Below are 14,805 nucleotides of genomic sequence, written 5' to 3' on the forward strand. Positions count from 1 at the left end.
TGGACTGGGCCTCCTCATCTTTATGAAGCAGGAGGTCCTGGCTCTGGGCTTGTGCCTCTGGTAGGGCCCAGGGTTCTGAGCTGCAGGGAACCTCATCATGCCCTTCCTCCTTTGAGCCTGCCTCCTCTTCCTCAGGGGCACGCTCTTCAGAGGCAGGCCCACCGGAAACTTCTGTGGCTGCCGGGCTGAGGTCTGTCTTGCCCCTAACCTGTGCCAGGAAGCTTTGGACCTGAAGGTAAGACGAGGAACGTGACTTTCAGTTACACCCTTAGGAACTCAGGTCAGGTAGCTGGTTCAAAGGTCTAACAGCAGCACCAGCCGCATCCTTCATTTCTCTTAACCCCAGTTCCACTGGGGGCCCATTCCGGAAAGCTGACCCTTACTTTCTGTAAGGTTTTACCCCCCCCGGGAGTGATGATGTCACCGTCCTCCGTGAAAAAGACGTGCTTGCTGCCAGGCGCGACCCCGCCTCCTGCAGGCCGGGACTTAGCCCCTCGTCTCCGCTGAAGACGGTCGGCGTGGCCACGCTTCAATTTCAGCACCCTGTCGAATCTGAAGAATCACTTGTATCAGCATATTGTTACAGCTTGGAATATGCACTGAAAGAGCGCCCCCTGCTGTCCAGCACAGAATAAGCACCGAAACAGAGCGCCCCCTGCTGTCCACTTCACATGTGCATGTGTTGGTCTCCTCACCTGGAGTTCTGGCCGCACCTCAACCCCAGCTTCTCCCAGGCATCGTTCACAGACAGCACAGCCAGCTCCTCCGCGTCCAGCTCATGGCTGTGTACACACACACACACACACACACACACACTTCTGTTAGGAGGCTAATGCGATGCTGGTGAATAATCAAGTCCAAGAAACCTTTCCCAAACTCACAAATACTCAGTCCAACCATGTGGTAACTGCTTATCCTGGATGGGATGCCAGTCCATCGCAGGGCACAAACACACACACACACACAAACACAAATACACACATACATACACACCTAACTGCATGTCGGGACTGCAGGAGGACACCCACACATCACAGCAGGAGAGCAGGCCGTGGGATTCAGGCTCGCAATCCTGCAGATTATACCCCACCCATAAAACACACGCCAGACTCATTCGGAAACATGCAGCCCTCGTGTGAAACACACTCCCTCACTTGTGCACTTGCCTCCGCTTAAGCTTGGCTTGGCGCCTCTCTGGCGGGTCGCCCCCTTCTCCGTCACTGCCGGACGAGCCTCTCTCCGTGGGGGAGGGGCCCTTTGCCACATCACCGGGGGTCCCACTGGGTCCTGGCAGGTAGTTAATAATAATCAGACTCAGTTACGCGGCAGACCCCCGCACACGATACGACTTAGTGACCAAAACTAGTATAACCGGAGCGTTAGGCCGGAGCCGGAGCGCGGCGATACCGTGGCGATACCTGCCGAGAGATACGACTCCTCACAAGTCGTCACTTTAAACATTAACGCTACTGGGTTCATGGACTCCTTCCCCTGAAAGCCCTGAAAGGAGACCAATGCCCCAGCAAAACACTGACACCGAGCATGGAAGCCGGCCAATCAGGGAAGGGTGATGAGTAATCAGTCGTGAAGGTTGAGGGAGACAAGGCAGAGAGCTATGCAACAAGGGCAATGAGGTGATGGCCCTAAACCCAAAGTGCCCCAGCCATACCTGGGCCACTTTCCATGTTACTGGAGAATGCAAACCCTGGAGAAGCTGAGGCCTTTCCCGCCCTACAGGACCCACAGCAGTACACTCACCGGGAGAACATGCACCCTCGCCGCGTGAACCTCCTCCTTTGCGAGCGCCTCCATCGCATGGCTCATCGCCAGAGAAACACAGCGCCCCCACCAGGCCGCCGTCTCCCCGTCCCGGGCCCTCCGACTGAAGGTCAAGACGTGTCATCAGATCTGAAATTTCAGCTTCTACCACCTGGCTATTTGTATTTGAAGGGTAACAGGAAGTGGGCTCCAGCCTCACTTCCTGCCCCTCCCTCTGTGTGTTGCGTTCCACACCCTCACAGCTCGCCTCATCCACTGTCCACCCCTGTGAAGCCCAGTAGTGAAACTGGTCCCAGTAGTTGTAATATGTCTCATTGAAGTGCTGCGTCCACGCTTCCTGTCGATCTGGGCAGTGCCAAGGCACCATTAGCTGACCATCGCAATATTCCGGATGTTTCTCCAGCCATGCTGACCAAAGCAGACCCTCCCCCTGGTGAGACCAGTACTCTTCCCAGCCAGCTGCTGACTCGGGACCTTTAGCTCCTGCCTCCAGGAACTCGCAGGTCTCTATCATGTCGCTCATTCCAGCCCCGCCCTCCTCAGACACGCGGCTCAATCCGGCCCCGCCCTCCTCAGACACGCGGCTCAATCCGGCCCCGCCCTCCTCAGACACGCGGCTCATTCCGGCCCCGCCCTCCTCAGACACGCGGCTCATTCCGGCCCCGCCCTCCTCAGACACTTGGCTCAGTCCGGCCCCGCCCTCCTCAGACACGTGGCTCAGTCCGGCCCCGCCCTCCTCAGACACGTGGCTCAGTCCGGCCCCGCCCTCCTCAGACACGTGGCTCTGTCCGGCCCCGGCCTCCTCAGACACGTGGCTCTGTCCGGCCCCGGCCTCCTCAGACACGTGGCTCTGTCCGGCCCCGGCCTCCTCAGACACGTGGCTCTGTCCGGCCCCGGCCTCCTCAGACACGTGGCTCGGTCCGGCCCCGCCCTCCTCAGACACGTGGCTCGGTCCGGCCCCGCCCTCCTCAGACACGTGGCTCTGTCCGGCCCCGCCCTCCTCAGACACGTGGCTCTGTCCGGCCCCGGCCTCCTCAGACACGTGGCTCGGTCCGGCCCCGGCCTCCTCAGACACCTGGCTCTGTCCGGCCCCGCCCTCCTCAGACACCTGGCTCTGTCCGGCCCCGCCCTCCTCAGACACGTGGGTCTGTCCGGCCCCAGCCTCCTCAGACACGTGGGTCTGTCCGGCGCCGGCTTTGTCAGACATGGGGCTCTGATCCTTTTCATTGTCAGACTCAGTCCCCCAGTATTTCTTGGGCTTTGCCCCTTTACAGTGGCCCTTGTTAGTCACCTGGATAAAACAGACAAGAGGAACCAGATTTGAGGGACCATACACATCATCCCTGAACACCATTGCAAATGACAGCTTCAAAACTGTCAAGTAACACAGTAAACCATTCAGTATTCAGGGCCATATACATGTATGTCAAAGAACAAAAAGGGTAATACAGATTCCATATACAGATAAACACTGATGTTCTTTCATTGAAATTACTCTGAAAAGCACACTGTCACTGGGGAGTGCTCCGCTATGAAGTAACACATTATCTGCATGTTCCTAAGTTACGCTTCCCAAGAGTGTTCCTGCCAGTCCCCAAACGCACCCCTCATCGTAACTAAACATCACCACTTTTACAAGCTAACTGACCATTGACTTCTGTGAAGAGGAGCTCCTGAACTCCACAGGAAGTCCCATACTAGCCATAAGGCAGGTCTCCTCATCCCAGTGTTCCTGGGCCTCCACCACAGGCGTCTCGACTTCCAGGTCAAGAGGTCCTGAAGATAGATAAAGTGGCCATGTAATAACACCTTGAGGTACCGGCAAAGTCAGCTACATATCTGTCAGGACCCCTGCTGCGGTTATTCCATAATAGGACCGTGTAAGGCAAAACGTTATGACATCTCGAGCAAAAGACAACTTAACAATAGTATAATTATTGTAGTATCTTGACAATACGGACGTAAAATTTGACTTAATCAATACCAACAGATTTAGATGTTAAATTAATTAATGACACGGTAACAACATAATACCGTCACATCCATTGTCAGTGCAGGTCGCGCTGGAACAGGCTGACTTCAAGCCTGCAGATCGGTACAATTCTCGATCTCTGAAAGATTAAGGAAAGAACACACTGTGAATAAACTGTTAGCTGAAGTGACTTTTATTTTAGTAGAAATCACGATGTCAAACCGCATGTTCTTCACCTTTAATAAATCAAAACATAAGAAGGGACAAAGGTAATCATAATATTAAGAAACTACTATAATCAAACAGTTTCGGAGGTGCCCCAGGATATACATGTGGGGTAGTAATATGATGTGATAGAGTAGCTTAAGTTCAACGGTTAGCATTGTTTTGTCAAGTACAACTGCACTACTTCACAAACATGGCTTTTTCACTTACTGTACAAATGCTCTTGAAAGCAAGCAGTGAATCCTTCTATCTTCATTAGAATTTCCGTCGCAGAAAAATATGTCAGCAACCATACTGCAACCGTTACTGAAGGCGTTCGTGCTCCGCATTTAGCTATCAAGCAGCGTCTTGTATAGTAACGCTCTATTTCACTAACTGTACGACCAGACGTTTCTTGGTACTTTTCAAATGGTTCTCACCTACAAGGCAGATAAAGGAAAATAAGATTCCGTTTAAAACATGTGCAATAGCAAGTTTTAGTAAACGCCTGTTTTTATTGTTTTAAATTATTAATTAAGTACCACCTACCTAGTAGTGCGGACATCTAAGACGCTCAAAAGCATGCTCTCTAAACTTCCGTTATTTCAGCAACGCTTACGGTAGTTTGTTTTTAAAATAAAAGTCCGTCACATTTATAAAAAACATTTATATTAAGTCAACATCGTAAGTCAACATGTTACGATACTGACAAATAATTCATTTACAACACATCTTGTTAAACTTGAATGGCACAATTTTTGTACCAGGCGAGATATAAACATTGACACACGGACGAGCTGAAGTGACTTTTATTTTAGTAGAAAAATACCGGAAATACAATACCGGAATTAGTGTTGTCACTCGACAGGCGCATTTCTGCGCACGTAACCTGTTTGCAACACGTGATCACAGCGCGTCGACGTAGATGACGCGCGTGGCTGAAGCCGGAAGGTAAATAGTCGCTCGTGAGTCTGCAGCGCGGCTGTTATTTGCGGCGCTGCTGCTGGTGTGGCGAATGTGGGGGAATGTCTGCTTCGACAGCTTCGAGGACTGCTACGGTTGCGTGATTGTTAAAGGTAACAGAAGCACCCAGCAGCGGCGTCTTATGTGTTTGGGGGTAGTATATAAATCTGATTTCTTTTGGTAGCCACTGCGCTGAACCCAGTACAGAAGTGTCTGCCGATGCAACTGGTAGAATTATTTGGTTGCTTCATAGCTGGTGCAAATTATGTCTGATTGTTTGTTATGTAATCGGTTCTGTTGTGTCAAACAATCACGATAATTTACTTTTTCTGCATGCGTTTACTACTTTATGCGCTTTCTTGATTTAAGCACCTAAAATAGATTGACTGTTTCGATTATGTACTGGATAAACTATCCTGACTTTAGGGTTAAACATCCATGCATCGTAGACGAGGTTTGAACTGGGGACTCCCCAATCATTTGACACTTTCTGTGCTTGTCTAACAGGCTTTCCGTGACAGGATGCCAGACGGAAATGGCTGCTGCACGGAAGGATACGAATTTGCCGGCTACATCTCCTGCGCGGTCCATTTGCTGGAGGAGTGGATGGGCCGGGAAACTTTGGACGATTACCTCAGCTTCTTAAATTACGTGTTATGGGTATTCACCCCCTTAGTCATTGTCTTCATCCTGCCTCTATTCATCCTGCTCTTCCTCTACCTCTCCATCCTGTTCCTCCACGTGTACAAGCGTAAGAACGAGCTCAGGGAAGCCTATTCCAACAATGTGTGGAATGGAGCCCGGAAGACCTTGGCGACCCTGTGGGACGGTCACGGCACGATCTGGCACGGTAACCGCCCTAACGTACCCTACGTCCGCTTGTAAAAGTACAAATATTTACTCCGATGCGAGATTTACAATGCTGGAGTCATTGTTAAGTATGGTATCAAATAGATCCGCTCCACTTTTATAAATAAGAACTAATTATGTCCTTTGTGGCGCAAATTGAACTAAAGCAGAGGAATGAGGTCGATAGCCCGTGTCACACAAACGTTTCTGGCACTATGTCGGAATCAAGGTCATCAGTGAAAACACTTTGTAGCCGTTTGTCAGACACTTTAGCTAAAACTACACTCAAAACCAGCATCGGTGGACGCATTTAGGTTCTTCTACCTATATCTTCCCAGATGTGATTTATTACATCCATCAAATACGTTTGTGTTGTTGTATATAGTGCATTGGCATTCATTACTCATGCAATATTAAGACCGATAAACTTATTATGACTTAATATTATTTTGGAGTAGGCGACGACATTTAGTTTTAAATAACCTGTGTTTTTACGTCTGGGAATCGATTTCAATTAAATATTAGATTAGCCTGCCTTGGGCAAAAAAATATGCCGCTTGTGTAGCTAGCTGTTCGTCCGGAAGCGTGATTTCCATGGAGGAATGTCGATGGACTGCATTCCTTTATTGTACAAGAGATTGCTGTCAATGCAAATGAATCTGCTTCACGTTTACATAGCCGTATTGCTTTATTCCTTTGTTTTTATAGTTACAGCTGTGATCCCGGTTCTCTTTACTGATTTTACTCCCTAGTGTGTTTGCTCGCTACTGTGTATTTAGGGCAGGGCTATTCAAATCACCGTCCGAGCACTGCAGAATTTCCTGTCTTTACCCGTGAGCCAGGTGTGAAGCCTCTGACCAATCAGAAACGATAATTATTAAACTAACTCTCTGGGAAAGCTGAAAACACGGCCTGGATTTGGAATCGAGGTTCAGATTTGAAGAGCCCTGTTTAGGGGAGTTTTTCTATATGTGCTTGAGTATATCCTAGTGATGGGGTATAATCCAGTGTACATCCCATCATATAGTTGGAATACTCTGGAATACTGAGGCTCCGGACTGGAACAGCAGTTACTTTTGTAGGGAAGCAGTTTTTATTTTGTTTAATGCTTAACATGGTTGCCTGACCAGCTGTCTCGTAGGTGAGTGTTTCCCTGGAAACCCCATCCGTGCTTATAGTGCGTTGCATAAGCTTGTATACTGTATATTCTCAGGAATCTATATTTGAGGAATGTTATAATGTTCTTGTATGTCTATTATGTATAGATTGGTTTTTGTAATAATATAGATTCTCTCTTGACAGGTTATGAAATTCATGGTTTAGAGAAGATTCCGGATAAGGGACCAGCTCTAATAGTTTACTATCATGGAGCCATTCCTATAGATTATTATTACTTCCTGGCCAATGTCATAATTCACAAAGGAAGGACATGTCACTCAGTTGCTGATCACTTCCTGTTTAAGATCCCAGGTAAGCCCCATTCATTTTGAATGTCACAATACGGAGGCTGTATGATGATGTGTATGATACATGCCTGTTGTCCCCTCCCCCCAAACTTCCCCAAAGGGTTCAAACTGCTTCTGGAGGTCTTCAGTGTGATGCACGGCCCCCGGGACGAATGCGTCCGGGCTCTGCGAGAAGGTCACCTCGTTGGCCTTGCCCCCGGCGGCCTGCGGGAGGCGCTGTTCAGCAATGAGATGTACCCGCTGCTGTGGGGCGAGAGGCGAGGGTTTGCCGAGGTGGCCATCGATGCCCGGGCGGTGCGTAGATCCTGAGTGCAAAGTGCTGCTTAGAAGGCCAGAAGGTTTGAAGGTCATGTGACAGCCTGGTAGAACAGAGTCCCGGAAGGTCATGTGACAGCCTGGTAGAACAGAGTCCCTGCACTTTGTCTGCTTGTCATAGGAATGATCTGTCTGCTATCTCTCAGGACACATTAAAAGGGCAGTTCACCCCAAAACTGAAAAAGGTGTTTTTTGGAGAGACTTTAGTGCTGTCTGTCCATCTAGGATGTTCTGCTGGGAGTTGCCTAGTTTTGGAGATATTGGCCATAGAAATGTCAGGCTTTTCTGGAATATAATGGGCGTGATGTCATTCTTTCTGTGGTGATTAAATGGCCAGAAAAATCCAACAGCGATGTCTCTTACCAGAAATCATGCCATTCATTCCCATTGTATTCGAGAGATGCCAGACGTTTCTACGGCCAATATCTCCTAAACTAGGCAGCTCCCAGCAGAACATCCTAGATAGACGGATAGCACTAAACCACATCTTTTTTTCAGTTTTGGGGTGAACCGCCATTGCCTATTCAAACCTGCACCTTTAAAGTACGTCCATCCATCTTCCGCAACTAGTATAGGGCTGTGATGAATTCTGACATTATTTTCTTATACATTGCAGCCTGTTATTCCAATGTTTACGCAGAATGTCAGAGAAGGATTCCGATACCTAGGAACTGGGAGTAAGTTTCTTTTAATGCAGAATATTTTCTGTCTGTCATCTCTTCTCCTTTAATCGTGGATCAGGATGTCACCTCTGTTTTGTGTGTGCTCAGAACTGTCCCGCTGGGTGTACGAGCGATTCCGGCTGCCTCTGGGCCTGATATACGGAGGTTTTCCTGTGAAGTTCCGTACATACTTGGGTGACCCCATTCCCTACGACCCCAACTTGACCGCGACCGAGCTGGCTAAGAAGGTAGCGCTCCTGCGCTTTAGCCAGCAAAACTCTGACCAATCACAGCCGGTCAAGGCTACACGTGGCCAGAGACCTGTGACTTGGTGTCCTCTGCTCTGATAGTACTTTCTCCAACTTCAGGTGCAGCGGGCAGTTCAGTCCCTCATAGACCAGCACCAGAAGATACCTGGGAATGTGCTGCGTGCTCTACTGGAGCGCTTTCACAGAAGACCCAAAAACGAATAGCGTCCTTTTCGGTACAGTGTGTTTTTAAGTGTATATATTTTTGTAACATCTGTCTTTGGTAATAAGCGGGTTAACAGACGGTTTTATCCCACAATCACCATTTTTTTAAAAAATTGCTCCTTTTTACTGGACATCACTGGGATACATGTATTTGGGACCTTGCAGCGTGTTACTGACCCGTCCCTGCCACCTCCACAGCTGGTACAGTGGCGTGCCTTATCCAGCCTCCAGCTGCCGTAGCCTTAGGCTCACTGGGCACGCGCAGGCCGTGCTGGTTTTAACGTTTGTGTCTGTGGCGATTCACAGCCAGGATGCTGGGGGTCAGTGTCCCCAGCAGGGGCTGGGTGGAGAGTGAGGGTCTCTCTCCTCCATGCTGGAAGGTGCGTGCTTCTGCGTCACGCGCATTAGTCGTGCCTGATTGGTCCAGCAGTAGGACTGTCCCAAACCCCTTCCTCAAACAGGCTCTCCTCAGGCTCCCTCCCTCACCCCCCCCCCCCCCCCCCCCCCAAACCACAGCACCCCGATACCAGCAGCTTTAAGAGCCAGGGTGGTGAGTCCATTGTAGTCCTTCCAAAATCCCTGGTGGGAAAGAACGTCCTATCCGTCAGATGAGCAAAACTGGGCTCTGAGCATCACTGCAGAACAAATTGAGCAGCTGCTAATACTAATAATTAATAAATTAATATTTTGTTAAAAAAAAAAAAAAAAAAAAAAAAGTGTGTTCACTTTAAGGGCAACAACACAATACAACAAAGCCTTCAAACATGACCACTGGTAGATGCCATCCGGAGGGAACATGTTTTACTCGCATTACTGGAAGAAGGTGCACGTTTATAAGAGAAAAGTGCTGTTTTCTTCAGGTTACAGGCCTGTCCTTCGCCAGTTGTGCACGGGCTGTGCGGGGAAGAGCCAGCACTGTGGTTTGTTGCATTTCTGATTTGTGTAAAAGGCGTGAGCACTTTTTGTGCCGTAATAGTGCGCTTTCCTATCGGCACACTGATGGAAGCGCTGCGCTTTCAGACCCACTAGGAGGATGCACTGTGAATATTTCAATCATGATAATTAAGTGTTGTAATTAGTGCAGTTATAACTACAACCAGTACAAGAGGGAAAAAAGACATTTGAGTATTTATTGTAAAGGCTGAAAGTTAGATGGAATGTCAGTGCTGGCTGTGGCATTTTTATTTTCATTTTGTGAATCCGTGTTTTGATACTGATTTTTATTTTTTTTTTTTCTTAACCGGCTTCAATGCATTTTTAAATGCTGCAGATTGAACTGATGTTTGTACATTCATGACCATCTTAGACCAAGTCCTCTACAGGTCTGTGACTTCTGTAAGAAGTAAAATTGTTTATAAAGCGAATATTTCACCTTTATCCTTGTGGTGGTCTCTCTTGTTTGTTTTTTTTTTGTGAGAGAATGTCAAAAGCACCTAAAGAACTCTGAATCTGGATTTGCAGGTGCTGGGATTGCCTGAGTTTTATCTAAGAATGGCAAAAACAGTTTGCTTTGATGGGCTGCACTAGGGTTTATTGAACTGACCCATGTCACCCTGTAAATATTAAACTCAAAGTTGGATCAATGCTGAAAATTTAAATACCATCTTGCTGGGGCCTGTCGGGAATGTGAACATAATACCTGTATGTGAAATGTAAAAAGCGGCCACAGATCAGCATAAAGAAGACGGACGTGGTCAGAGGTCAGGCGACGTCGTCCGCTTTCGATAATGTAAAAAATAGTCGTATCATAATGCTATTACTATTTAAGTGGTTCCGGTTTTTCGACTGCAGTGCACAGCTCGTCACTTCTTGGAGAGCAGAGTTGGTCGCAGTCATTTACGTGCAAAGCCAGCTTCTTGGAACACATACATTAACGTCTTCCAAATGAAATTCTCCATCTGCCGGCATGAAATTCGGAAGACTTTATGACCTTCTGGCAGCCAGCATGTAGGTGTTCCATAAAAGCCAGACAAAAAAAAAACTAAAAGAAGAGGAACGCACAAAAAAGTTCTGTGAAGCATTCCAATAAAATGTAGAAGTCCCTTCACGACCCATAACCAAACTTTCCCGGTCAGTCAGGTTATAACGAAATTTGTACAGGAGACACCATGGTGAATAAAACCCTCAACGCAGTGGTGGAGTTGGTATAAACAAACACATCAGCTCTCCGCCAACCAACATTCTGCCACAAATTCATTCTCCGATCCATTAAACTGCAAAGCCCAGGAAATGACACAAAGTGGCTGCCCTGTCTTGGTCAGTGATATCACCGCAAAGAACTAATTGCCATGTTCTGCGCACCATGGTTTCTATTAACAGAAACATTGTATCCCTATTGTTACAGACGGGTAGAATATATACCTACTACTATCACAATGGTGTGTGTGTGTAAGTGAGTGCACTCATTAATAACAAGGCATTAATAACAATCTCCGCTACTAACAGGAATGGTGCATACCTCTCCTATTTGTAATATATACATTGAAATTGGTGCAGTTGATTTCTCAACATTACAATTATCATGCAATGCATAATTAAGTTATCACACTTAACTTACGGCAAACAGTAATAACCAGGAATTTCATCCCTTAATTGTAGCTATGGTAGCATTTGCTTTAAAAACACCACACGATATAACCACAGGTAATATTAAAATAAAGTGAGATGTATCAAAATAATAACCTGTTGCTGTACAGTATAATATAAAAAAATATTATAGGCATCACATGACCCAAGAAAAAAATAAATGATGCTCGTGGAATGACCACAGTGTACTTTATTAAATTAATTTGGTACCTTGTGTTGCAATAAGATCAAATAAAAATTTACAAAAAATCCAATCTATACAAAATCGTAATAGTTTACTTCCTTGTGGTTTTAGGATTGATTTTACAGTAAAAATTAAATGACCGATTAACTGCATTTAACTTCCAGCACACAATGCAAAGTACTCAAAAAAAGAGAAATAAAAAATAGACAAGATTTGTATGATACATCACATACATCACACTAGTTAAATCTTTACCTTGAGCATATTTGCACACCTTTCAGAACCATTATTGTTCTCTTAACATGGAAATTTGCATACATTTATGTACAGTTAGAAATTTCTGTCAGTCACTACTGCAATTTTCTATTGCAAAGAAAATAGCAAGAATATTTGTACATCTTGTTTACACTTTGAACAATCGTAACACTGTGTTCTCCCTGTTCAACAGTCACTGTGCTTGAACTAGGCCTACTGATGATCATGGTGTGTGTTTATTTGTGTATGTTTTCGAGGGGGGGGCATAGCATAAGGTATCAATGGCATTCACAGCTCTTTTGTCAGACTAATATTCATATATATAATCTGATTTGCGTTTGATTTTCCCATGTCTTTCATTATCCTACAAGCTAAAATCAAGAAGAACGGTGCAACCCTCCAGAGACATTTCAGTAATAGTGTTGAGAGGTCTCAGGTGCAGTTTATATTTGTAATTTCCTGGTTAAATCTGAGACATCCCAGTGTACTACAGAACACCGACAGTCTAAGTACTTAAAGGAGGTTGTACTTATCACTTGACCTAAAGTCAAACACTGGGTCGTCGTACATTTCAAAAGATTTAAAGTTACAGGAATCCGTTTGCAAGAAAAACAAGTTTGCATATTTGCTAAAATTGAATTAGGGAAACACAAAATTGTGGCTGGACTAAAACTGTACTGGAGGATAATATCGTGTAATGAACCTTGTGGCATGCTACGCTATCTCTCAGTAACTGTTTTTTAGGGTGGGAATGGATCATAGTTAATATCACGGCTACGTTTTTTACAAAAGATATTATGAGAACGGAAAACAACTGAACGTGACAAAATGTTTTAAGGCAAATTAATCTAATGCAAGCATTTTTAATTATGACAACATGACTGATCTATCCTAGCCAAGCCAAGTTCTGTTGTCAAGCACATATTTCCATATTTTGCATTTTTGATGCACCATGATCTTAGCGATGCTTTGCCATTTGAATTCTTGGCTACTCTGTTACTGGGGTATATCAGTGCAATTAACTGAGCAGATGGGAATTGTGGCAGTGGGATGGTGCAGTGGTTAGCACTGGTGCATCATACTACTGGGACCAGTGTTTGAGTCTCTGCCATGACTCATTGTGTGTCCATGTCATTGTGGGGTTTCCTCTGCATTCTGGTTTCCCCCCCACAGTCCAAAAGCATACTGAGGTTAACTGGAGTTACCAAATTGTCTATACTGTAGGTGTGAATGTGCCCTGTGATTGGTTATTGCCCCCCCCCCCCCCCCACCCCCGCTTAGGATAAGCTGTTACAGAAAATGGATAGGTGGTTGGGAATTGTGAAGAAAGTATCCTGTTCATTGTGCAAGCTGAGGTAGTTTGATGTGTGGTAGTGTTGTTTTAAACTCTTCCAGGAAAAGCAATGCAAAACATGATAAAAACACAAAACAGCCACCCCCCCCCCCAAATAAATAAATAAAAAATAAATATATAGTGTTTCTAAGTAGTTTTACTAGTGCAGCATTCCACGCTACAGCTGCGTGGAGACGCCTGTGCACCCCAGATGCACCGTGGGCAGACGCGCAGTGCTGAGAGGCACATTAAATAACGAAACATGATTAAAATGTAATCCATCGATTACATCGGTAACCCCTTGCAGACATCAAGCAGCCACATGCTTTATCATCGTCTATCATTTAGTGGTGGGGGGGTGCTGGCACGGCACCACCATCATGCACCAACATTCCCACGCGTGACACGCACGAGCCTGCCGGGAATAAATCAGGCAGCCAATCAAAACTGACCGCGCGTGCTGACTTTCTGTTTTTTTTTCTTTTCTACTCCACGCTAGCCTGTTGGGCGCGCCGCCGTCGTGTGAGGCGCGCCCCCGCAGTTAGTACGCCCGCACTTGCTGCGCTGCAATTGGTCCCTTCTTGCAAAATGACGCCCAGACGGAATCAGACATCTGATATTATACTGGACCCTCTGTTAGCTATAACATCAGGTGAATGGTCGATGGAGTGAAATAAATAAAAGGAACATTTATTTTATGCTGCACACATTCGCATTCACAAATTGCTAGGATAAGATGGTCATGTAAAAGCGGAACCATTTAATCATATGATGCTAAACGTGTTCTAATTACTATATTATTCGTTTGTGCTTACGCCCAAGCTTAACTGATGTACATCGTATTTTGCTTAGAAAAAGAATATTTGCATCACAGCTATGTATATTCACACAGTTTGCATCTAATATTAGAAGAGAGCAAATTAAAACTAATAGCACACGCAGATAATTCGTTCAGATAAATTACAGAAACCACGGACCCGCCCCTTTCGCCTGCTTATCCGGCGCGTCCCCTTAAAACCCACCCCAGCAAAAATGTCAGCATTTTCGTGCGATCGTATGGGCAAATGTTCCGTGTTAAACCGGTTTTCGGGGGGAAATGGATCTGACCAGCCTGCGGGATACCTGCTGTGTACAACACCAGAAAGCATGAACCGCCGTCTGTATGTGTGTGTGCTGACGTGCAAATGTGCCTAATATTAATCCCCCGTTCCCCGCGTTACATCCTATTTTAATCCAGCACCAAATGCGACAATACTGTGATTAAAAGAAAGCGGGATCCATCTTCACGTCTCCCTGAAGTATTTCACGTGCATTATCGGTCAGCTGGTGCTTTTCATAAACAGCCCATTGCAGACCTGCGATTCATTGCGGAGTCGGGGTGTTGGTGCCAGCATGTCAGTCGCTCGCTTTCTTTTTGCGATGAGCAGAGAGGTATGTTATCTGTACTGAATAAGTAACGTAAGTTTCGGTTACAGACAGCGGGCGCTGTGTGCTGCGCAGTCCAGGCTCCGGTGCGGCGTGCGGCGCCCGAAAGCCTCACCGAACAGACCCTAATAAGCAAAGCAGCCACGCCTTATCAGATGTGCTCGAAAATCTCCGGTTCAAAGCCAGTTTAGACTTAAGATGAACTGCTGGGCGTTACCCAAGGACGTATATATGGGTATGTACGGTAGGGGCATGTCCTAATAAATATTGTGAGAACACCATGTGTGTTTAGGGGGGGGGCGGAGGTTAGAAGCGGTTTTGGACCCTACAAATGTTGTA

The 14,805-nt window shown here is 46.3% G+C and overlaps 2 protein-coding genes across 4 annotated transcripts; one reads left to right on the plus strand and one right to left on the minus strand.

The window, feature by feature from the left end:
* Window positions 1-102: 102 nt before the first annotated feature.
* Window positions 103-4,636, minus strand: tgs1 (trimethylguanosine synthase 1). 3 transcript variants are annotated; one of them, XR_002840252.2, is made up of 9 exons: window positions 4,505-4,636; window positions 4,187-4,395; window positions 3,814-3,890; window positions 3,428-3,555; window positions 1,759-3,070; window positions 1,167-1,287; window positions 994-1,072; window positions 696-782; window positions 505-552 (listed from the first exon to the last, which is right to left on the minus strand). XR_002840252.2 is itself a non-coding variant. In XM_023828559.2 (8 exons), exons 2-8 carry the CDS (start codon window positions 4,303-4,305, stop codon window positions 303-305), a joined length of 2,094 nt encoding a protein of 697 aa, XP_023684327.2. In that variant the 5' UTR covers window positions 4,306-4,395; window positions 4,505-4,636; the 3' UTR covers window positions 103-302. The 3 variants fall into 3 exon arrangements, 1 of the variants encoding a protein (XP_023684327.2); XR_002840251.2 differs by having other exon boundaries at window positions 1,155-1,287; XM_023828559.2 differs by lacking the exon at window positions 994-1,072 and having other exon boundaries at window positions 103-552.
* A 240-nt stretch (window positions 4,637-4,876) lies between these two features.
* On the plus strand, window positions 4,877-10,060 carry tmem68 (transmembrane protein 68). The gene is made up of 7 exons (XM_023828564.2): window positions 4,877-5,031; window positions 5,426-5,768; window positions 7,070-7,237; window positions 7,334-7,527; window positions 8,165-8,225; window positions 8,319-8,458; window positions 8,579-10,060. The coding sequence occupies exons 2-7, from the start codon at window positions 5,441-5,443 to the stop codon at window positions 8,681-8,683; spliced, it is 996 nt and encodes a 331-aa protein (XP_023684332.2). The 5' UTR covers window positions 4,877-5,031; window positions 5,426-5,440; the 3' UTR covers window positions 8,684-10,060.
* The last annotated feature ends 4,745 nt before the right edge of the window (window positions 10,061-14,805 follow it).

The sequence above is a fragment of the Paramormyrops kingsleyae genome, chromosome 4, assembly GCF_048594095.1.
Source record: "Paramormyrops kingsleyae isolate MSU_618 chromosome 4, PKINGS_0.4, whole genome shotgun sequence".
NCBI lineage: Eukaryota > Metazoa > Chordata > Actinopteri > Osteoglossiformes > Mormyridae > Paramormyrops > Paramormyrops kingsleyae.

Bases quoted from the DNA above. Each gene is read 5' to 3' on its own strand.
- tgs1 (XM_023828559.2), bottom strand. From the start codon at position 4,305: ATGCGGAGCACGAACGCCTTCAGTAACGGTTGCAGTATGGTTGCTGAC. The intron at 1,288-1,758 runs GTGAGTGTACTG...ACTACCTGCCAG, and splicing joins CGAGGGTGCATGTTCTCCCG to GACCCAGTGGGACCCCCGGT. The intron at 553-695 runs GTGAGGAGACCA...GTGATTCTTCAG, and splicing joins AGGTGCGGCCAGAACTCCAG to ATTCGACAGGGTGCTGAAAT.
- tmem68 (XM_023828564.2), top strand. From the start codon at position 5,441: ATGCCAGACGGAAATGGCTGCTGCACGGAAGGATACGAATTTGCCGGC. The intron at 7,238-7,333 runs GTAAGCCCCATT...ACTTCCCCAAAG, and splicing joins CTTCCTGTTTAAGATCCCAG to GGTTCAAACTGCTTCTGGAG. The intron at 8,226-8,318 runs GTAAGTTTCTTT...GTGTGTGCTCAG, and splicing joins CCGATACCTAGGAACTGGGA to AACTGTCCCGCTGGGTGTAC.